At 41.5% G+C, this 24,141-nt stretch overlaps 1 protein-coding gene across 4 annotated transcripts in view; it reads left to right on the plus strand.

Annotated features, from left to right (window-relative positions):
* The window catches only part of KLF12 (KLF transcription factor 12), a 367,145-nt gene that overhangs the window by 272,830 nt on the left and 70,174 nt on the right, over positions 1 to 24,141 (plus strand). For 3 of the 4 annotated variants that reach the window (XM_050950134.1, XM_050950124.1, XM_050950116.1), the window contains exon 6: positions 5,884 to 5,943. The exons of the other annotated variant lie outside the window; for it this stretch is intronic. In XM_050950134.1, the coding sequence (XP_050806091.1) occupies positions 5,884 to 5,943 (60 nt within the window). The remainder of the gene's footprint in view (positions 1 to 5,883; positions 5,944 to 24,141) is intronic. 4 annotated transcript variants of the gene reach the window in all.

A 24,141-nucleotide genomic window follows, 5' to 3' on the forward strand; every position in this document is an offset into this window, starting at 1 on the left:
CGGCAGCAGGTTCCAGGAGAGGGAGATCCATCCCAGGGGGCCCAGCCAAGCATGGAGGACAGAGAATGCAGGGCAGGGTTGGTCAGTGTGTGGCAGTGTGTGTGTGTGACACATCTGCCTGTATGTGTGCGGGGAATAGGGGTATGTATATCACCTCTCACCGGGTTAACCCTAAAGCCTTAAAAGATAAGAAGTTAAATAAAAATAAACTATGCAGTATTTATTTTTAACCTGGGGCTCAGTCAACTTGATGTTAATTTGAACGTTTGTACTGCATAGTTCAGATTGATCGCTGTTGAACTTGCTTGAGTACGAGTAATTTTGCCACGTGTCCTGTATTCAGTATAGGGAAATTTGGTCACCTGATCTCAGGTTGATGATGACATGGTTGTGAACCTGCAAGGAGATGAGGAGGTGTGTGGCTGTGGAGTTGAACATTATCATTTTGGACACATTAAAATATGGTGAGTTGGTGTGTAAAGAAACCACACAGAAGGAAATTACAATAGTCATGATGAAAGGAGCTGAAGACTGAAATAAGAATTTTAGCAGAGCAGTGTTTAAGAAAGTGACTAATAGTAGGGATGTGGCTAGTGATAATAGTCAAAGATTTTGGAGTCAAACTGACCTGCATCTCTGTAGTAAGAACAAATAGGTGAGTCAAGATTGAAGTTTTGAAGTTTTGGCCGAAGTTTTTATTTACTTACCTATTTTGGATACATTGAGCTGCTGGAAGTTTGGTGGCTACTCCTGGGGGAATTCTGCACCACTGTGTGTGCACAGTATTCATGTCTCCTGCAGATTTCTTTGCTTCCCCGCAGAAAAATGACTTTATGACAGCGAAGCAAATGGCAGCTGCAAGAGCAGTCATGCACCACTCCCTAGCTGCACAGGTACATCGTTCAGGCATCCGGAACAGCCAGTGGAGAGATAACTCACTTCAGGGATAGGGATAGCTCAGTGGCTTGTGCATTGGCCTGCTAAACCTAGGGTTGTGAGTTCAGTCCTTGAGGGGACCATCTGGGGCAAAATCAGTATTTGATCCTGCTAGTGAAGGCCAGGGACTGGACTTGATGAACTTCTGGGGTCCCTTCCAGTTCTATGAGATAGGTAGGGCTGGGGACACCCCAACCCGTGGCTCCTACTCTGAACCAGAATCAGCGGCTAGTCCCAGCTGGGCTGGGGGCAGGAGAGAATGGGACTTCCTCTTCTCTTGCAAGGAGTGGCTGGGGCTATGTCAGACCCTCCCCCAGCTGCAGGAATCTCAGTGTCCTGTCCCCATCACACCTCAGCTGTAGGGGGAGCTGCTCAGGCATCTGGACGTGCCCTACCCAGACACCCCCTTAGCCCTCCATACCTAAACCCCACCCCACTAGACCTCAACTTTTGCATCTTAAGTCCCTCTGCACCCATATCCCCTGCCTCATGAATGTCACCCCTGCACCCAGACCACCCCCACTGACCTCTCTGCATTGAAGCCCCCAACATCCAGTCCCCCTGCCACTCACCCCCAACTAGCTGCACCTAGATCCACTCCCCTAGTACTGAGACCCCCACACCCAGCCTCCTCCACTGAACCCCAACCACTTTCATGTGGAAGCCCCTGCAGAGTCCCATTGCCCCTGCACTTGGAACACCCCAACAAGCCTCTGTGCATCCAGATCCCCCCACACCTAGACCCCTGACTGAGCTGCCTGCACCCAGTTTGTCCCACAGAGAATCCTCTCACCCCCACCTGGATCCCCCCACACTAAGCCCCTCCACACCTGTATCCTGCCTGGTTGAGCCTACCTGCCCACACCTGGCGTAGAGGGGCAGGGCCCCAGGGTGTTTCTGAGGCAGTCCCAGACCTTGTGCTGTGTCAGGGTTGGGTGCAGACTCACCACTGAATCCGAACTGTAGCTGATCAATCTATAGTGTTAAACTTTTTATCAAAGTCGTAGAGAAAATTAGAATAATGAATAAATTCAAGAAAATCACAATCTCCTCATGAACATTCCAGCATCAGAAAAATAAACAGGATATTGTCAAATAACTTATCTGTTCTCAATTGTTCACTTCATTGAGACAGAGACTGCCTTCTTTACCAAGCAGTTTTCATATCCTGCAGTTGCTACCTGGTTTACAACATATATTCATTGGCTTTCTAAGCCTTTACTATTCAAAATAAAATGTAGTATTCCCCATATCACAGTATGTATTAATCTTAGTAACGTTGCTTATAAAGTGCTATGTATATGCAATTTCCATACAGAATAAGCACACCAACGTATTGTGTGGCTGAGAGATATCACTGTCTTTGTATGCCAACGTCATACTTGGTATACTACAGTTTAAGACCACAATTTGGACCTCAGAGCATGGATATAAACATAGGAGTCAAACCATATTGTCTTAGAAATGTGATCTCAGCTCTTTTGTAATTTGTGAAACATTTTGTAAAATGAATAGTACTTGTGGGTAAATCCACTATTGTGTTATGCTTCCAGCAGGTGGATTCTTTGAACTGAAGTGCTATCACATGTTTAGCTTCAGCAAGAACAAAAAAAGGCTAAAGGCAAGGAAAGTTCAGTTTACATATGAATTTTGTCAACACTGGTCAAACTGTTGAGCTATTTAAATACCCCATCACCGCAGTGGTAATTCTGTGGCTGTTACACAACAAGTAAATATCTTATCCCTCTATTTTGATTAAAGACAGTGGTAGAATTTTTAGCCAAATATTTGAGCTGAGTGACTAGAACATTGTTAGCTGGTTCTTTGTGGAGTTTCCATTCTCTGCAGCTGGAGGTGGTATCTCAGTACCTGCTGCCTTGATTTAAATTGGTGGTGCAGAGTAAAAGTACCACTTAGTGAATATTCATATGTAGATACTCATATTTCTAAGATTTAAACTCATGGCAAAATGCTGTCATTTCTGTCAGAGAATGATAGCATTTGCCAATAAAAATGGCAAATTTCACAGTGTTGTCTGGAATTGTGGGGGTTTTTTTTGTTTTAAATGAATTAGTCATAAGTGGAAATTTACCATTTTCACAGCAGAAACACATTTTTTGAGAGAGAAAACAGTAGTTTTTAGCTGCATGCAAAAACTGCCTTTTGTGTTTGTGTAAAATTCAATATGACAAATATTTTCCTTTCTCACCAACCTGGTTTTTGCCTGCCTGGTCGTATTACCTTTAACGAGTAGTTATTTTTCTGCTATCTGGGCCGAAGTGGTGATACAGGGTGAAGTGTAAGATGGGAAGGTCAGTGCAGCTTGAGAGTGTCATTCTGTATTATGACTTCCAGGTTTCATTTTTCCAGTGCAAACTAGAATCCAGTTTCTGCTGTAGGAGGCTTGCTTGCAGCTTCCATGGATTTCAAATGAAAGCCACTTGAGTACCTCTGAGAGGAGAATTTGTCCCAATGCCTTTTGATTACATGCTGGTTCAACTCTGAGAGAAATCATGCATTACTCTGTACCTGATAAGCAACTAATAAGATCAGGAGATGTTTACTATAGAAGAGAAGGATTGTAGAAAAGGATTTATGGTAGAAAATAGGTAGATGTCTTTAAGATAAAGCCAACATGGCAGGCACATTGGAACTAATTACTTTTACTTGTGCTTAAAATTCATTATGTTCTTTTCTGTCTCATCACTCTAGCAGATTTTTTCCTGTTATTAAATCTTCATCAGGGCTGGTGCAAGGAAGTTTCGCACCCTAGGCAAAACTTCCACCTTGCACCCCTCCCCAGCTAACTCCGCCCCCCCACGGCAGCTAACTCAGCCCCCCACCTGGGGAGCCCCCCCACGCAGCAGCTACCCCCCCACCGTGACAGCTAAACCTTCTCCCCCCCATCCCCACATGGCAACTAACCCTGCCTGGGGAGACTCCTCCCCCACCCACCCCCCCGGCAGCTAACCCTGCCTGGGGAGTTTTCCCCCCTTCCCTCCCCCCGGCAGCTAACCCTGCCTGGGGAGACTTCCCCCCTTTCCTCCCCCCCCCGGCAGCTAACCCTGCCTGGGGAGACTTCCCCCCTTCCCCCAGCAGCTAACCTTGCCTGGGGAGACTTCCCCCCTTCCCGCGGAAGCTAACTCTGCCTGAGTAGCTGCCCCAGCTCACCTTGGCTCCACCTCCTCCACTGAGCACGCCGGCGCTGCTCTAATTCTCCTCCCCGTCCAGGCTTGTGGCGCTGATTGGAGGAGTCTTAGAGCTGGGCTGTGTGCTCAGCAGAGGAGGCAGAGTGGAGGTAAGCTGGGGCGGGGAGTGATTCCCCTGTGCGCCCCCCCTTCGTTATTGCGGGCAACCCTCTTCGCGCGCCCCCCCACCCAGCTCACCTCCACCTCCTTTTAGGCGCCCACAACCACTAGGCGCCCTAGGCGGCCGCCTAGTTTTTCTAAATGGTTGCACTGGCCCTGATCTTCATTACTTGATTAAGGCAAAACCAAAGAAACATGCAGTATAAAAGATAAATAATATTTGTTATGTGCTTGTGCTAAACAAAGTAAGAATAATCTAAAGGAGTGTTGCAATATCTCAGAAAAAAATGTTTGAGGTTTATATATTTTGTTTTTGGGTTTTTTTCCAATTTTGGAAATATTAAGGTGTGAAATAAGAGAGATTTTTGAAGGTCTAAATCAAGGATCGGCAACCTTTGGCACGTGGCCCGTCAAGGAAATCCGCTGGTGAGCTGGGACAGTTTGTTTACCTGCAGCATCTGCAGGTTTAGCTTATCGCAGCTCTCACTGGCCGTGGTTCACCGTTCCAAGCCAATGGGGACTGCAGGAAGCGGTGCAGGTCAAGGGAACCACGGCAAGTGGGAGACGCGATCGGCCAAACCTGCAATGCTGCAGGTAAACAAACCATCCCGGCTGTCAGCAGATTTCTCTGACGGGCCACATGCCAAAGATTGCTGATCCCTGGCCTAAATGAACATCAAGGGGATGAAAATGATGACAATCAATGGGAGTGTCTCTGTCTTTTGAAAACCTCCCACTGGACATATTAACATTATCAATGACATCTGTATAAAGGAGCCTGGCCCATTCTAAGGCTTCCAATGCAATTTTATTCAATTATTAGTGTGCTAGAGAAATAAGAGTTTTTTTCTTAATTTTTACTAGTTCCTTTGGTGTTGGTCTCAGACAAGTTTCATGGAACATTTGAGGTCTGACTCTGAACCACAGGTAGCAAGACTGAAGAGAGTTATTCATGGACTTTGCTTTCCTTAGATTCTTTTTTTAATGTGGTGAAACTGTTTCAGAAAGCCAACTGTATAGTGCTCCTTTTTCAAACACATGTAATAGATCAGAATTCATTAGTGTAAAGGAATATTCCTTGTATTCCAAATTACAGCATAAGAATTTATATAGTTATTAGATAGCATATAAGTAGTGCTAAATATTCCAAATAATAATGTAGGAAATTTTGCATTGTCCCTGGAGTTAGAGTTTTATTAAAAAGGGTTAACAGCTAGATTTTTCTTTTTGGAATGTTAGTAACTATATTATTTAAGCAGCAAGAATTCTGGGAGTGGAAATTCACTTTCAGTTTCTCTCCCTCCCTTATTTTGCACTGGTTGCCTCATGTAAATTCCTATTAACATTGTATTCTTTTGGGGATGACAGCTTGTTTAATGACAAAATACTCAAAGTGAACAAGAATTATCAGTTGTTGAGGTTTGGGACCTTAAGGCTGGCCTCTGCTCCCATTTAAGTCAATGACAAAACTCCCCTTTGACTTCTTAGAAGAAGTATTAAGTCAGTTTTGGGAAAAATTATAATCTCCTTCCATTTCTGGGCCATCTGCTTTTGCAGTAAATATTCCTCCAGCTTGTCTAGGCCCCATGAAATGTTTGGGGTGTCTTAAAATTCCTAATTGTCTGTGTTCAATTTCCAGAGAGAGCATGTGGGGCTGTGCCAGGTCAGCTGTTAACACTTTTCGTTTTTTCAACTCCAGGTATGAAGTATTTTATTGTGTATTATATAATGTTCTGTGTGTTTGACAAAGTTTAGTGGCAGTTCATTTTAAGCTTTCTTTCCCTCTGTCTTTGGCTGGCTCCTGTAAGAGACAGCATGCGGGGCTGTGCCAAGTCAGTAGATACACGGGTTTGGGGTTGGGAAAGGGTTAAGTTAGAGTATTTGCAACTCCTGGTAAATAAAATATGAAAATAGAACAAACAATCATGGCTCTTCAGATGCTTGATAAGATACAGAGTACAGCCAAAGTAAACTGTTGAAATTAAGTAGCATCATTTTACACAAGGTTCCACAGTTGAAATTTGTCAATATAGGTTTTAATCACTGCCAGTGATCCCAAGGCTCACAAGGTTATAGTCTGATAGAACTGTCACAAAGGAGAAAGTTATTCACCGACATACCTTTTTTTATGAGGAGGGCTGCGAAATGAGGCTAAAATGTGTGTTTAAAGTTCGGTTCCTAATTCCATGTATTGGCCTCTACATTAATACCCTGCTTTTTCAAGTGCTGAGCTCCTAGATATTCACACTGAAGTAAAATGTGGGATATTCTAGCAAAAATTGTGAAGTCATTGGGAGCTCCAGGAAATGTCTAGCTTGCACAAACTTACTTACGTATGTACAGTCTAATATGCATATGACATTGATCTTGTGTGTAATATGTTCATTGGGATTAACTGTTTGTGTCTTTGTTTTATCAAATTTTAAAACATATACAATGAAATGTCTTAGATTATTTTAGATGATAGCAGTACATGTTTAGTGTAAACAAATGTGTTAGAGAAAAATCTCATTCCTCAAATGTGTAATTAGACCTCAGCTTCATAAGTAAATTAAGAGAGGGAGAACATTTGGAAAAAATTATATTTTGTCATTCATAAATTAACAGTCAAATAGATAAAGGATTCCCCTAGTCCATTAATAACATTAATATACAGTTAAATAAATTTATATTACAGAAACCTCAAACTCAAATTTCTTGAACATTTACAAAATGGCAGTAGTAAATAGCCTTCTCGGGCCAGCTCAAGGCACTAAAATTTTCTTGGGAACAAAAAAATTATACAAACTCATTGATTTTAAGTGAGTATTTGAACCTTATCAGTGATGGCTAACATATTTTCTCTCATATGAAAACCTCAACCCTAATACCTTTCTTTGAGCCAGTCGAAAGAGCAACCTCAATTTTGGAAATTGTTCCTTGTTGAAGAGAAAGCCCATTACTGTCCTAAAATGTTGCATTTCTAAAGGAATGTATATTTGAACATTTCTGTTACCATTTCGGGTACAAGCTCCTTTTGATCCCCGGTGGGGACTGCACTCTCCTAAAAGAAGGGCGTTGATTTTTAAATTATGACACTTCTTAATAGCATTTTCATTTTTCCAGGATTTTCATAAGACTAAAATGTCCTACATAACTTTCACATAGTGTCAGAATAAGATATGTTTGAACAGCTGACCATGAAACAGAGGTATCCACAGCACTTCAAACGTAGCTCCCACACTTATTTTTTCTCAGCAGCACATCTTCTATTTTTCATTTTCTTTTCTTTGGGGGTGATCTATGCAGATTTTGTGTTACTATGTGATCCTTGAGTCAGGAAAGTTAGGGAATTTCAAACATCTACACTCATTATGAATATGATATATCCAGCTTATGAATACTAGCTTTATGTCTTAAATAATGCATACAAGTTAACCTTAGTAAGATTCCTTAGAGTGCATGGATAGCCCACCTGTAGACTTAATGCGCCTCATTCTATTCTGGCACCAGTTGTTCTCCATTGTAACTCTATTGACTCAGTGGAGTTACTACTGATTTACACTAGTGTCAGATGAGAATAAAGTTCAATATTTTAGTGAGTCAAATAAAACCTAACAAGTAGAAAACTTAGGAAATGATTTATAGGCTCTTCTGAATATTTTAAACATAACGTGCTGAATTGTGCCCCTCTGTTACCTCTATGAAACCTCACTTAAGCAATGGGGAGCCATCAGTGTAGTTGCACAGATATAACTGAGGGTACAATTTGGGCTAATGGGATAATCTCAATATATCATATGAAATGGTTTACTCCACTTAAATCTTCATCATACTGCAAGGAAAACTCATCACAGTTGGTTTAATTTGCTTACTGGAGTTATGGATTAGTGCAGTTAGGGAAAATAACAGGATACCAACAGTCTTCAGAAACGATGAATTTTATTATAAATTAAATGCAAATATGTGGATAAATAATTTATTTTCATGGAATTTCATTCAAGAAGTTTCTCTGTTTTGTTTTGGACAATTTCATGTCACTGAGCTTGTGCTTTTTTCCTGAAATTTCTGGGAAATTGGTATGTTTGCATCATGTCATTTAAAACTGTAATATATTCATTATTTTTATTATAAAAGTACATTCTTGCTCTTACTATTAACTTTTGGGCTTACAAAATTTTGTACAGCTGTAAAGTAAGATAACAAACATCTCCTTTTAAGTAATTTGTATTATTATTATTATTTTACAGAAGCGTAAATTAAGACAGAAATCATGACCTATCACTCTAGGGTTTCCCAGCATTAACTTTTAAGATGGAGCTTAATATGGCTTCTGTCTAATGTGGCTTTTAAAAAGTACTCCCTTGTTTTCTTATAGGCAATCATTCCACAGTTATTTTCTACTTCCCGACTGTCATTTCATTCTGCACTTTCATTTAAGTCATTAAAGCCCAATGAGATAGTGGGGTTGCACAGATATAAATTAGGGGCAATGGATGAGCTTTTTCAAAAGTGCCCAAGAGCTCTACATGCCCATTCAATTTCAGTGACCGCTAAGTACTTACTCTTAGGCATTTTTTTAAATCTCATCTAATTTCTTTTTCAAACAACATAACCATCATTTAAAAATTTGGAGCCTTTCTTTTCTGTGATGCTCAGGTTTTGTATTCTGATATCTGAGGCATTGTCTTTTAAATACTGAAAATCACTTTATTGTTTATTTTTCAATTGTGCTGGGAGATGCATTCCTTATATTCCTTTAAGAGTTAGTGGTACCATCGTCAGTTGTCACTGAGGAAGCCCATAACCCTGAACTAAACTCCTGACAACTAAATGAAAGAGAATCTGATTTCCAAATATTTCCAGTAAAATTCTGGCCTCATACAAGCCAAGAGAATCTTTACCACTGATTTCAATGGGGTCAGGATTTTTCCCTTGTGTGTACTGTATGTCTTTGTAATTTTGAAAATTGTGGGTTCATTCCTCTGAGGAGCACAGGTGGGATGGTTACAATGCTCTAGTGGCTTTGCAGAAGAGCTATGTGTAGGGAGAGGCATGCAGAATAGCTCAGGGAGCACAGGAGAAGCATTTTCTGTGTACCCCTTGAAACTTTTCTGGCTTATCATGGTCAGAAGATCTACTGAAGGCCATACGTACTGCCCAAATCAATCCCCTGGTTATGCAGTCAAACACAGGCAAATTTATTAGGCCTTTCAGTGTAAAAGATAGATTTATTCAGATTTAGTAACAAAAATTCTGTACCTAGGGAAGTCAGTGACAAAATTCCCATTGACGTGAATATCCACAGGTCCTACGTGTTGCTTTTGCTTCTTTTCCAGCAAAATATTTATCAGTTCCTGTTGGATCCTTGAAAATATGTCTCTCAGTCCAGGTTATTATATTGGCGATACAGCAGCATTATTTGTATACTTCAGAGGTTGGTAGGTACAGGATGCTCCTTCATCTTCTGTGTCCTACAGATAGTACTTCTTTTGCTCCTGCACAATTCACTCTCGCTTTTCTATTAGGAGCACACTGTACAGCTTTGGTCAGATGGGAAGGGTTTGGCAGCTGCAGGACCCAGATGCCAAATGCTGGAATATAGCTTTCCTGTACTGGCATGTAGGTTTGTTGCTTGCTTTTTGGCTTGCACCTCTGCTAGCGTCTTGGAAGGGTCTCTATCTGGCAGCTGTAGAGCTGTCTCTGGGGCCAAGCTAGGGTCAAAGTGCTGTGGAGCTCGATGTTTTTCTTGGTCTGAATTATCCTGCTGGACGCTATTTTCACCTTGATTTGCTTTGACTCATAGAGTATTCAAAGACAAAAACTTGCACTTTTCTTTTTTGTTTCAGCTATTTACAGGGCTAGCTGAAAGCAGTGGTTGTGATCAGTTAGCATATTTTAATTAAATTCAGGATTTTGAGGTATATTGTTGCACTCTTAACTCATGTTGTTAGTTAGTTAGAAGTGCAAGGACTCAGATTGCTCCTGTGGTTCAGCTTCAGAGCACCCTTTTTTGAAAACCTGACCCTAAGTCTGGATCTGAATTGTCATTTTGAATCAAGAGTCAGCTCCAGCCTCTGTCAAGTAGAAAAGTTTTTTAGTTAGCCTGGACCATGTGCTTTTTAAAAGTTTTTAAAAATAGTTCCTTCTAATGTTAGTAAACAACAATACAGGGTGCTACTGATAATAATTAGAAGTGCCTACACAAGAAAATGCTTGATCTTCTTTTTGTCCAATTTTGAATGCCCTTTTTACATAGTTTAGACTTATCTAATTTTTTAGCATAAATGAGGCAATGAAAAACTAATGCAGCTAGGGACAGTCAAGGCATTTGAAGTAATTCCCTAAACTATGCCTTTCCCTCCATGTTACTCAGCACATAAACCTTATTGTCGGTGGAAATAGCTGCAAAAGAACCAATCAGGAATGCTCACTAAGGCTCAAAATATCTACCGTAAAGTACAGATTAGTCATACTTGTTATAAGTTTCAGAGTGGTAGCAGTGTTAGTCTGTATCAGCAAAAACAACGAGGAGTACTTGTGTCACTTTATAGACTAACACATTTATTTGGGCATAAGCTTTCATGGGCTGAAACCCACTTCATCAGATGCATGGAGTGGAAAATACAGTAGGAAGATATATATAGCAGCACATGAAAAGATGGAGTTGCCTGGGGTCGAGACAAATCAATTAAAGCGGGCTATTATCAAGCTGTAAGGAACAGTATCCCTGATAATGTCACGGCAATCCTTGTGACTGAACTTTGTGACTTTGTCCTCACCCACAACTACTTCACATTGAGGGACAATGTATACATTCATGTCAGGGGCACTGCTATGGGTAGCCACATGGCCCCACGGTATGCCAACATGTTTATGGCTGACTTAGAGCAACGCTTCCTCAGCACTTGTCCCCTAATGCCCCTACTCTGCTTGTGCTCCATTGATGACAGCTTCATCATCTGGACCCATGGGAAAGAAGCCCTTGAGGAATTCCACCATGATTTCAACAATTTCCACCTCACCATCAACCTCAGCCTGGACCAGTCCAGACAAGAGATCCACTTCCTGGACACTACAGTGCAAATAAGCAATGGTCACATAAACACCACCCTATACCAGAAACCACTGATTGCTATACTTACCTACATGCCTTCAGCTTTCATCCAGACCACATCACGCAATCCATTGTCTACAGCAAAGCTCTGAGATACAACCGCATTTGCTCCAATCCCTCAGACAGACAAATACCTACAGGATCTCTATCAAGCATTCTTAAAACTACAATACCCACCTACTGAAGTGAAGAAACAGATCAACAGAGCCAGAAGGGTACCCTGAAGTCACTTGCTATAGGACAGGCCCAACAAAGAAAGTAACAGAATGCCACTAGCTGTCACCTTCATCCCACTAAAATCTCTCCAGCACATCATCAAGAATCTACAACTTATTCTGAAGGTCAATGCCTCACTTTCACAAACCTTGAGAGACAGGCCAGTCCCCGCTTACAGACAGCCCCCCAACCTGAAGCAAATACTCACCAGCAATAACACACCACACAACAAAAACACTAACTCAGGAACCTATCCCTGCAAAAAACCCCATTGCCAACTCTGTCCACATATCCATTCAAGGGACACCATCATAGGACCTAATCACATCAACCACACCATCAGGAGCTTGTTCACCTGCATAAGAACATAAGAACGGCCAAACCGGGTCAGACAAAAAGTCCATCTAGCCCAGTATCTGTCTACCGACAGTGGCCAATACCAGGTGCCCCAGAGGGAGTGAACCTAACAGGCAATGATCAAGTGATCTCTCTCCTGCCATCCATCTCCATCCTCTGACAAACAGAGGCGAGGAACACCATTCCTTACCCGTCCTGGCTAATAGCCATTTATGGACTTAACTGCCATGAATTTATCCAATTCTCTTTTAAATGCTGTTAAAGTCCTAGCCTTCACAACCTCCTCAGGTAAGGAGTTCCACAAGTTGACTATGGGCTGTGTGAAGTAGAACTTCCTTTTGTTTCTTTTGAACCTGCTGCATATTAATTTCATTTGGTGACCCCTAGTTCTTGTATTATGGGAATAAGTAAATAACTGTTCCTTATCCACTTTCTCCACATCACTCATGATTTTATATATCATATCCCCCCTTAGTCTCCTCTTTTCCAAGTTGAAGAGTCCTAACCTCTTTAATCTTTCGTCATATGGGACCCTCTCCAAACCCCTAATCATTTTAGTTGCCCTTTTCTGAACCTTTTCTAGTGCCAGTATATCTTTTTTGAGGTGAGGAGACCACATCTGTACACAGTATTCGAGATGTGGGCATACCATGGATTTATATAAGGGCAATAAGATATTCTCAGTCTTATTCTCTATCTCCTTTTTAATGATTCCTAACATCCTGTTTGCTTTTTTGACTGCCTCTGCACACTGCGTGGACATCTTCAGAGAACTATTCACAATGACTCCAAGATCTTTTTCCTGACTTGTTGTAGCTATATTAGCCCCCATCATATTGTATGTATAGTTGGGGTTATTTTTTCCAATATGCATTACTTTGCTTTTACCCACATTAAATTTCATTTGCTATTTTGTTGCCCAATCACTTAGTTTTGTGAGATCTTTTTGAAGTTCTTCACAGTCTGCTTTGGTCTTAACTATCTTGAGCAGTTTAGTATCGCCTGCAAACTTTGCCACTTCACTGTTTACCCCTTTCTCCAGATAATTTATGAATAAATTGAGTAGGATTGGTTCTAGGACTGACCCTTGGGGAACACCACTGTTACCCTTCTCCATTCTGAGAATTTACCATTAATTCCTACCCTTTGTTCCCTGTCTTTTAACCAGTTCTCAGTCCATGAAAGGACCTTCCCTTTTTTCCCATGACAGCTTAATTTATGTAACAGCCTTTGGTGAGGGACCTTGTCAAAGGCTTTCTGGAAATCTAAGTACACTATGTCCACTGGCTCCCCCTTGTCCACATGTTTGTTGACCTCTTCAAAGAACTCTAATAGATTAGTAGGACACGATTTCCCTTTACAGAAATCATGTTGACTATTGCTCAACAGTTTGTTTTTCTATGATGTCTGACAATTTTATTCTTAACTATTGTTTCGACTAATTTGCCCAGTACTGACGTTAGACTTACCAGTCTGTAATTGCCGGGATCGCCTCTAGAGCCTTTTTAAATATTGATGTTACATTAGCTAACTTCCAGTCACTGGGTACCGAAGCCGATTTAAAGGACAGGTTACAAAACTTAGTTAATAGTTCCGCAATGTCACATTTGAGTTCTTTCAGAACTCTTTGATGAATGCCATCTGGTCCCGGTGACTTGTTAATGTTGAGTTTATCAATTAATTCCAAAACCTCCTCTAGTGACACTTCAATCTGTGACAGTTCCTCAGATTTGTCACCTACAAAAGCCAGCTCAGGTTTGGGAATCTCCCTAACATCCTCAGCCGTGAAGACGGAAGCAAAGAATCCATTTAGTTTCTCCGCAATGACTATATTGTCTTTAAGCACTCCTTTTGTATCTCGATCGTTCAGGGGTCCCACTGGTTGTTTAGCAGGCTTCCTGCTTCTAATGTACTTAAAAAACATTTTGTTATTACCTTTGGAGTTTTTGGCTAGCCGTTCTTCAAACTCCTCTTTGGCTTTTCTTATTACACTCTTGCACTTAATTTGGTAGTGTTTATGCTCCTTTCTATTTGCCTCACTAGGATTTGACTTCCACATTTTAAAGGAAGTCTTTTTATCTCTCACTGCTTCTTTTACATGGTTGTTAAGCCACGGTGGCTCTTTTTTAGTTCTTTTACTGTGTTTCTTAATTTCTGGTATACATTGAACTTGGGCCTCTATTATGGTGTCTTTAAAAAGCGCTCATGCAGCCTGCCATCTACCAATGTGATATATGCCATCATGGGCCAGCAATGCCCCTCTGCCATGTACATTGGCCAAACCAGACAGCCTGTACGCAAAAGAATAAATGGACACAAATCAGATGTCAAGAATTATAACATTTAAAAACTAGTCGGAGAACACTTCATCCTCCCTGGACACTCAATAACAGATTTAAAAGTGCCATTCCTTCAACAAAAAATTTCAAAAACAAACTCCAGTGAGAAACTGCAGAACTGGAATTAATTTCCAAAGTGGACACCGTCACATTAGGCCTGAATAAAGACTGGGAGTGGATGAGTCACTACAAGAACTAAAAAAAAACAATTGCCCCATGCTAATTTGCCCCTACTGTTACTCTCACCTTCTTGTTAGCCATTTGAAATGAGCCACCCTGATTACCACTACAAAAGTGATTTTTCATTCTGTTGATAATAGCCCACTGTAATTGATTTGTCTCGACCCCCCACTAGGTAAGCCAACTCCCATCTTTTCATGAACTGCTATATGTATCTTCCTACTGTATTTTCCGCTCCATGCATCTGATGTAGAGGGTTTTAGCCCACGAAAACTTATGCCCAAATTAACTTGTTATAAAGTTTTCATTCCGTCAGTCACTTACAGTAGGAGAATGGGTTTTACTACACTGGAGACATGGGATATTCATATTGTTGCCTGTCTCATACTGCACTTTTTAAAAAACATTATTCACATGTTAATCTTTTCATTGTGATTAATATGACCAAATTCAACTGCTCTTACTTTTATCCTTCTTTCCTTATTACTTCTTCCATCCCTTTTAATCCCCCACTATAGGAATGAATGGCTCTTCATGTTTATGCTCCAGCCATAGGTTTCTGACTTGTTGGTGAGATTTTAGTTGCTCTCTGTATCCTGATGGGTTTGGAGGATCTTACACATAGGAAACCCTCTAAAGCAGGGTTTCTCAAACAGGGTCACCGCTTGTGTAGGGAAGGTCTCTGGTGGGCTGGGCCGGTGTGTTTACCTGCCCTTTCCGCAGGTCCGGCCGATCATGGCTCCCACTGGCCGCGGATCGCTGCCAGCTTCCAGCAGCTCCCATTGGCCTGGAGCAGCAATCCGCAGCCAATGGGAGCCACGATTGGCCGGACCTGCGGACAGAGCAGGTAAACACACCTGCCCGGCCCACCAGGGGCTTTCCCTACACAAGCAGCGACCCCTGTTTGAGAAACCCTGCTCTAAAGGCTTCTTTGTGTTGCAGTACACAGTGAGATGTTGTCAAAATTTTCCCAGCAAAACTCTCCTTTGCCCCTGGACTTCACATGTTAGAGGGAATGACCTGGGGGCAAATTCTCTTTTAGTAAAACAAAGCAAAAATAGTTGGTCTTGTCCATATGTGTTGTTTTTATGTGTATAATTAGTGATCTGCTAAGGGTTAAATCACTGTAGGGAGGAAGATATTTTCCTTTAATGCACATGCAGCACACACTGTGAGCTAGTTACTACAACAAAACAAAGTTTAAAAAAATCTCTACATTAGTGTAAGTAGGGGACCATCTCATCAGACCAATGTGACCGCGGGACAGGGGAAATGGTGACTTAGCAAACAATCACTTTCTCCCCTCATTAATGGCTATTTTTTCTTATTGGCAGATATCTAGAGAGAGAGAATCTATTTATTTTTATGAGAGACTAGCCTGATCCCCAAGGCAGCAGGAGAAGGCATAGTCTCTAACTCGTAGGGTATTTGTCCATGCACGTGATGAACGAAAGTCATTTGTGGATTTGTAGGCTGCATTTTTACATGATTAAATGTTTTAAGTCTATTGATTTCATGCTGGGGATTAATGATGCTGAATGAAAGAGCATCAAAGAATACAACATGTTTACATGCCTGATTAAAATAATTTTAAAAAGAGAACCTGTTATTGGCTAGGAATGAGATAGTGGCAATGTAGGACCAATCACACATTCTGCATTGAAAGAAGTCTGAATTAACTTATTTAGGCACTGAAAGAAGAAGAGTGAAGGTTTGAAAAGGATTGACTGTACCTTCCTGAATACTTAACGCTTGTGTTAGACTTGTTCCATTGAAACAAAAGATTAAAAAGGTTGTATTATCAGTTGCCGCAGATCTGTTTTACTGAACCAATCAAAGCAGGATGCTTAGCTGCCTGTGATTAATGAGTAGATCTTTTAACTGAGGACTCTGTTGGTGATGGTACGTTAAAGAACAAAATCCACAGATACGCAGTGGAAGTAGGAACAGGAGATGCAGTATAGAAGTTTTGCTTAGCATTAACTTAATGCTTTTACATCTGTATGTTTCACATCCTTTCTTCAAAAAATATTTCACATTTATCTTCAAATGTTCATAATACTAATTTGATTGTGTCAGCTCTCTGCATATGTTTATATTTACTTTCTAAAGTAGAATGATTCTGGGTCGTATTTGGATTTATTGTTAGATGTCACTGTCACTCTGCCTGGAGGGGTTCACAACCATGAGTGCCAACCTCAGGGCAGACTGTCAAAAACAGGAGAGACACCCCAAACTGGTGGTAGGGTCTATAATTAGATTTCACCAACCCAGAAACAAATGTGAACTCCTGAAGCACTATAGCAGTCTTACCATGGAGTCACAGACAGTCCCCCTTAGGCACACCAGTCTATCTTGCCACCTAGACAAGATGGACTAAGTGATAAATTGTCACTTACACCAAAGATCACAAAAGATTCAGGTTCCTCCCAGTCCCAAGAGACCAGTCACTTACCCCAGGTCAATTTGTACCTCAGATCTCATACCAAAGACAATGCTTACAGCCAGTCCTATAGTAAACTAAGGATTTATTAACTAGGAAAGGAAATTAGAGAATTATTTGCAGGTTAAAAGCAGACGCCATATATAGTTTAGTTTGTGATTCCAAAAGGTGACAGAGATGCAGTAATCTGTCAGCACTGAATGTCTTTTAGGGCTCACCCAGGTTGACCTTGGGGATCTCTGCTTTTGTTTCCTAACTCCAGTCCTGTGAGAGTCCAAACAGCAAAGAGATGAAAAATTTTCATGGCAGCTATCTTTATTTCCAGAAATCAAGCTGATAGGATAAGCTTTCTTGCACATAGCACAGATGTAAAAGGGCCATTAACCCAGTGTTTGTATTGTGATATTTCACAATGGCCCATTTAGTTTTGATAGTCCTTCCTGATGTGCAGGGGAACTTCTCCTTCCTGGGTTCTCAAGTTCAGAATAGGGATTTTTACAGTTGTAAAGCAAAACTTACATATTACCTTATAGCACGGGATACAGACATTACAAGTGAGATTAATGAATGCGACAATTTACAAGCATTTTATACAGTCTAAACACATCCTTACAAGTCTAACACCTATCTTGAGCAATACTAACATACAGGTGAGCTGGTTTCCAGCTATGAATTTGTCAGTGCTCAGCTGATGCCTGCAGCCATGGCAAGAGCTGGCACCTGGTTTACCAGCATCACAGTCACTTACTCTTTGACAAAGCTTATAGTAGGAAAACACCTATTTGCTCATTAAATCCATCCTCGTGAAAATTCAGGATATACTCTCTCAAGAGAGGACATATCTAACATTAAAGTGATAGGACCCCTGATCTTAGCCAGACTGCCAAGGTGGATAATTTATCCAAGCTATATCTGCAGACTCTGAAGGGAAAAAATCTGAATGGTCAAGTTACCAAGTGAAATACTTGCAGCTCTGAGCTAGGAAAATTATAAATGTGCTGTCTTGTACAGCTGAGTAAATATCTAAACAAAGTAGCTGGTAGACACATTCTTTATGGTGTATTTTCAGTTTCTTGTGTCTGTGCTCTGATCTGGATTAGCATGTGTAAGATGAATGCTACGTTCTGATAGAGTTTGTTTACCTCAAAGGAGGTTGAATGATTGCTCTGTTTTTTGATCCTGTGAGAATTTTTTTTTCCATTTTCATTGGTTAATACAAGACTCAAAACCCTTAGTTACAGAACAAAGTGGCTGAGCAGTAATTGAGCTTGTGTAAACCCAAGAGAAGAGTAATGCTTATTCCTTGCAAGTTTCCTGCCTCTGTGCAGGTGCAGGAATCAGGAACTCCTGAATAATTCATAATGTGCAAATTAGACCATGCTTGCTCTCACTGCCAGGGTTTGGTTTCTGGTTACCTGCCTAGCTGCGAGAAGCTATGTGTTAAAATAGAGGAGAGTAAGGCAAGAAGTGTCACAGTTGAAAGGCCAAAGTCACAAGAGCTGCCTGATACTCTGAGGGTTTGAAGAATTGGTGCTTATTGGGGAATTGGAATATGCACTGATTATTCGTTAAGTGTTTTCTCGGCAAGAAATAGGCTCTGGGGCTCATTCCATTGGAAAAGAAAAACCCGCCTTTTCAAAAATTAATATTCACTTACCCTTTTTTTTTTCGAAAGAATTACTGGGCAAAAAAAGAACCTCTTTGGAACTCTTTTAAAGACATTTAAGCCATACTAGAGAATGTGTATTTATGATGTCAAAACATGTTTGAACTCAGGGTCAGAAATATACCACTAAACATTTTGAATGTCATGAATGTTGTTGCTTTGGGTAAATACATACTGTAAATAGCTTGCAATGCCTTTTTTGATGTCTGTATCTTCTGGAAGTATAGTATATGACCAGAATCTTGCATAGAAGTATTTTATCATTTAAAAGGCAACATTCCTATATTTAAAAAGACAGCCTATATCAATTACCTTTTTTATTTAATTACTGTTAATCTGCCTTTCTGACTAGAAGGATGAAATGAAACTTAAATGGTGCATAGTCTTTTTCCTGCAGAGGTATGAATTTCAGTGAGAGGTAGGTTTGCATATTGTTTTTATGGGGAGGGACAGAGGAGTCTAGGACCTGAATTTGTAGGCTTTCTTTAAATAATCATGTGTGACCAGGCAGTACAGAGAGGTCTCTGTTGGAGTTGGCTGATTATTTAAGTAAAATACATGGATCTTTGTTTATAATCTTTTATTTCAGGTAGGGAGCATCCAACATCCCTAGCAGGGGCAGAAAGAGAGAGTGAGTTCTCCCCATGGAAAGCTATTAATGTGGAGAAGTGTTTTTCTGTTGTGGGTGTGGAGAGAAAATATCAGCAGTCAAAGACCCAGTATAAGCAGAGCTTTCTTTTAAATGATTGTTTTCTACATTTTCCCCCCCTTGGCTCCTATATGAAGCAGCTAGGTCACATTGCAAGCATCTGTTTTTGTATTCTCTTATTTGAGTAGCTGGAATATGAGCTGGCTCTCATTTCTAGCTGATTCTGTCATTTCCGCTAGGCCCCAGCTTGAGTGAATGCCAGCGCCAACAGGTGATCTTTGTAGCTGCAAAACAGCAGGAAGTAGGCTGTGCATGTATGAGACAGTTCACCAGAGGGGCTGTCTGGCCTGTTTCCATCTTTCTTTGTAATTAACACGCCCTCCCCCCATACTGAGCAGAAAATCTGTGCAGAACAGCTCAGCTGTGGCAGCCATTGAACAGCATGTAAGGGAAAGAATGTTAATAAAGGATCCTAAAAGAATACAAGCTGCACATGTGCAAAGGTGCACTTTAGTTTTAAAAGGAGACTGGGGTTGGTCCTTTTAAGGAGCTAGAACAAAATTATATTATCTGCTATAAAATAATATCCGGTCTAAACACTGTGGAAAAATAGAGATTTAAGTAAATTGCTGACTTAACACACTAAGTCTCTTATACATAAAGATTAGTTTACAGCAAGATAGCAATTCATTTTAACTTTTTTCTTTAAAATAGGGGGCTTATTTGTGACATAAATAGTGGTGTACTCAGCCAGACTGAAAGGAACATGGCTCCCTTGAACTAGGATCATCTTGGATTCTGGAACAAGGGGCGGATGCTGCCTCAGCAAGGCAAAATACTGTAATAACTAGCTAGTGCAGCGAGAGGTGCGGCCTGAGCAGACAATTGCAGAAGCAGTTTTAGAAGACACACAAACCTTCCAGAAAGCCTCAAAACAGTTTCAATGGATGAGGCAAATTTAAAAAGGAAGACAGTTCTAAATCATTACCTCCAGGACTTAGATTAGCCCCTTAATACCTGTCAGCATATCACATTATTGTGATATGTTGCGTTCTCAGAAATCCTAACTGCATGGGTTACATTTACAGTGCAGCCTAATGTCCTTGGTTTAGGTACTTGATAGCCTTAATCCTTTACAAAACTGACGATATACCAAACTCCGTTTGTGCTTTATAAAAATGGAAGCTACATTACCTCTCATGGACAACAGATTGTGTGCTCTTCTTTGTCTCTTTTTCAGCACTTAGCTGAACGGTTGGCCGTAGTGAGCGTTTGCCATTTGATCCATTCCTGTGCAATTGCAAAAGTCCAAGAGTCCAACTTCGGAACAGATTTGATGCACCCATGTTATAGGGAGTCTGCTTTTGGGCTGCCTCCACCCCTCAGTTGGTGGAATTTTATCACAGATATTACAGGGCACTAAGAGAACAGCATTCACTGGAATGTCTTGTGGCATTCTCATGACATGTCTGAAAAGCATAAAATGCCATCTGCAGACAGTGGCCCCAAGAGTCTGTAGACTGACGCAACAGTAAACGTGCAAAATGAAGTCATTCCCCTTTATGCCCAATATACAACGTTGGCATTTTGCGTGGAAAGCCTCCAGGTTTCCCCAGTCTGAGCAGCAAAGTATCCGTGTTTCACAACTGTACAGCAGTATGGACAGGGTACATCTTGAATAGATCCTGAACTTGCTTGTCATGACAAGATGATGATGATTCCATATCCATTGTAAACAACCCATGGCAGATGCTGCAATGGCAATCTGGTGGAGAACCTCCATGTGAGAGTTGGAGGAACTGGTGCGTATAAAACCCAAATAGCAAAAGCTGGAACTTCTTCGACAGTTTCATTATTCAAAGAGATTGGAGTTGTGGATGGACCTGATCCTAGACTTTGCAACTTTGTCTTTGACCACAAAACATGGTCTGTTGTTCAAGATGGCATTCATAGCGACAACCTCTTAATCTCTGAGATTACAGATAGTGCTGAATGCTGCCTTTAAGTATCTCCTGGTTACGCTGAGTTCAACATCATCTTCTACTTGGTTATAATATTCCTCACAATCATGAAGTGCCAGAGTGTTGAACTTTCACTTCAGCTAATTATGGGTGCACTTATCACCATGCTGGAGGGCTGTGGCCTTCAATTTAATTATCTGGAAGGCTTCTCTGATGGCCACAGTTGATGTGCTGGGCTCCTGTAGCCAATTATCTGCTTGGCAGATTGGCGGAGGATGGAAGAGAACAGGCGACCTCGATGTTGTCTGGCAGGTCAGCTAGGACTGAGAGTCTATTGCTGATGTTGATACAAAACCCAGCACATGGAGAAGTGCATCGATGTCAAACTTCTTCATCATCACAGAGGGCGTATTTACTCGTCGAAGCAGCAGCAGCACCATGTGGGCAACCGTAGCTGGTGATCCATGTTCATGGCACACTCCACACTGCAATGTACTCTGCAAGAGGTGAAGAGACACCTGTCACATGTGATGATGTGGTCCAACTCCTTCTGAGTGACACCACCATGAGAGATCCAGGACATCCGGTGTATGTGTCGCCACTTGAAAGGCAGGAGTTATCGTTGGGTATACCTGAACCTTAATGGCCAATAACCTGTTCAAGCCCAAATCAGACGGTGCCAGTAACTGCATTTAGGTTGCCCAGGGTCAGGAGATTATCATGTAGAGGGGCAGTACATACTGGAGGTTCCAATTGATGATAGAAGTGATCTGACACTAAATCAGCAGGTTCCTCTGTTGACGCATGGGTTACTAAGACAGTGAAGTGACCATGCCAGTGTTTAAGACATACAGTAAGTAGTCGAGAAGACACTGGCATCCAAGTTATCAAGGAAGACTTGGCCTTGCCTCACAGTAGTAATGCTACCCCATGTAAGTGGTTAGGATTGCCAAAATACAGAAGTAATGAATCTCTTGCCTTGTGGTGTCCATGATCTATCAGCCTTGCTTCTGTTAGGCCTGCAATTGATACGCCAAGACGGTCCATTTAGCATGAGATAATGACCTGATGACCACGTTTGTAGAACTGCAATGTTCTAGGTTGCAATTTTGACGGATTGGCAGGGATCCCAGCTACGACTGAATACGTTGTCACAGTATACTGCAGACGCACCTGCTGACATCACAGGATATGTCCCCAGAGCGGCTTTGGCATGAGCCCGTCACAAGTGCACTAGGGGAAGATGACATCGACAGGGCATTATAAGCTGAGAGTAGAGCAGTGGTTTTAATCCCGGTGCTGAGTGCCGACTTACTCAGATTGATCAAAACCAAGAGCAAACGATTGTCCCAAAGAATACATTGCCCCAGGTATTGAGACAGAGGCACAGTAATGCAAACCTTTTCCTGGTCCACCAGTACTGGGTTCACACTTTGTGACCCAAGCTGTTGAGTCTTGCTCGGCAATTTCCTTCACCTCAGGTAGCTCGGTGCAGCTCGTGCTCTGCATCTTTCCCGCCTGTATTAGCCATCATTTTCAGAGTTCTCGCTGTACCTGTTCACCTTGCATAATGCCCAAAGTGATATTTTGGACCAGCCTTCATCACTGATGGCATAGGTCTCACAAGCAATCCCCTACTTCAGATATTACACCCCTGTACCACAATGAGGTACAAGTCAGACTTCGGGGCACTAGGCTGCCACTTTGAAAACTAAAGTGACTGGAAGGTAGATTTTTTCCATTTAACCTTTTGCTGAAAGCTGGACTCTATGACAGTAGTGTAGTCCTGCAACGCACCTCAGCAAGAGTTGGCTGTCAGAAGAAATTGACTGGGAAGCCTATATCAGCTCATGTGGTGGAAATGAAATGTTGCAGCAGATCTGCACAAACCAAGCATTTGTAATGGCTGAACATTCTCTTGTTGTGTGCAAACCAAGAATGCACACAGTTATGAGAGTAAAGTGGAATGTGATATATTAACATATTTAGTAATGATTGTGCAGCTTAGCAGGCTCTAGCCTCATTAACTAAGCCAGAAGTTTGGAACTCCGTCTGTCTGTGAAAGGTATGTAGTTCTGCAGTTTGTCAGGCAACTGGAGAAACCTAAAGTTAAAAGGTGACCAGTAACTATAGCAATACTCCACAACAGGTTGTGCATTAGTAGGCTGCTAGCCCACAGCTTAGTTCCACCAGCAAAGTAGTGCACCAGTAGCCCACTGATATACACCCTGGCTTTGTTGTTGTTATTTATTTAAAGAGTCAACAATGTATTTGGCTCTGTATAATACGCAAAATGGAAATGATCCCTGTCCCAAAGAGTAGAGGATGGAATGGCCCGGATTCTAGTATTGTTAGAAGTATTTTCTGCTGAACTGCTGGCTCTTTACTGAGTACTCTGTTAATGACCAGTGCAACATAGAGCCTAGAAAAGGCTTCATAATTAGGGCCCTATCAAATTAATGATTCACTTTTGTCAGTTTCACATTTTACATCTGAAATTTCAAGGTGTTGCAACACCTTGACTCGAAAAAGGCTACTGTAGTGCCCATCTTTAAAAAAAGAAGGAGGATCCAGGGAACTACAGGCCAGTCAGCCTCACCTCAGTCCCTGGAAAAATCATGGAGCAGGTCCTCAAGGAATCAATTCTAAAACACTTAGAGGAGAGGAAAGTGATCAGGAACAGTCAGCATGGATTCACCAAGGACAAGTCATGCCTGACTAACCTAATTGCCTTCTCTGAGGAGATAACTGGCTCTGTGGATGAGGGGAAAGCAGGTTTGTTATTCCTTGACTTTAGCAAAGCTTTTGATATGGTCTCCCACAGTATTCTTGCCGGCAAGTTAAAGTATGGGCTGGATGATTGGACTATAAGGTGGATAGAAAGCTGGCTAGATCATCGGGCTCAACGGATAGTGATCAATGGCTCCATGTCTAGCTGACAGCCGATATCAAGCGGAGTGCCCCAAAGATCGGTCCTGGGGCCAGTTTTG

The sequence above is a fragment of the Gopherus flavomarginatus genome, chromosome 1 (genome assembly GCF_025201925.1).
Source record: "Gopherus flavomarginatus isolate rGopFla2 chromosome 1, rGopFla2.mat.asm, whole genome shotgun sequence".
Lineage (NCBI taxonomy): Eukaryota > Metazoa > Chordata > Testudines > Testudinidae > Gopherus > Gopherus flavomarginatus.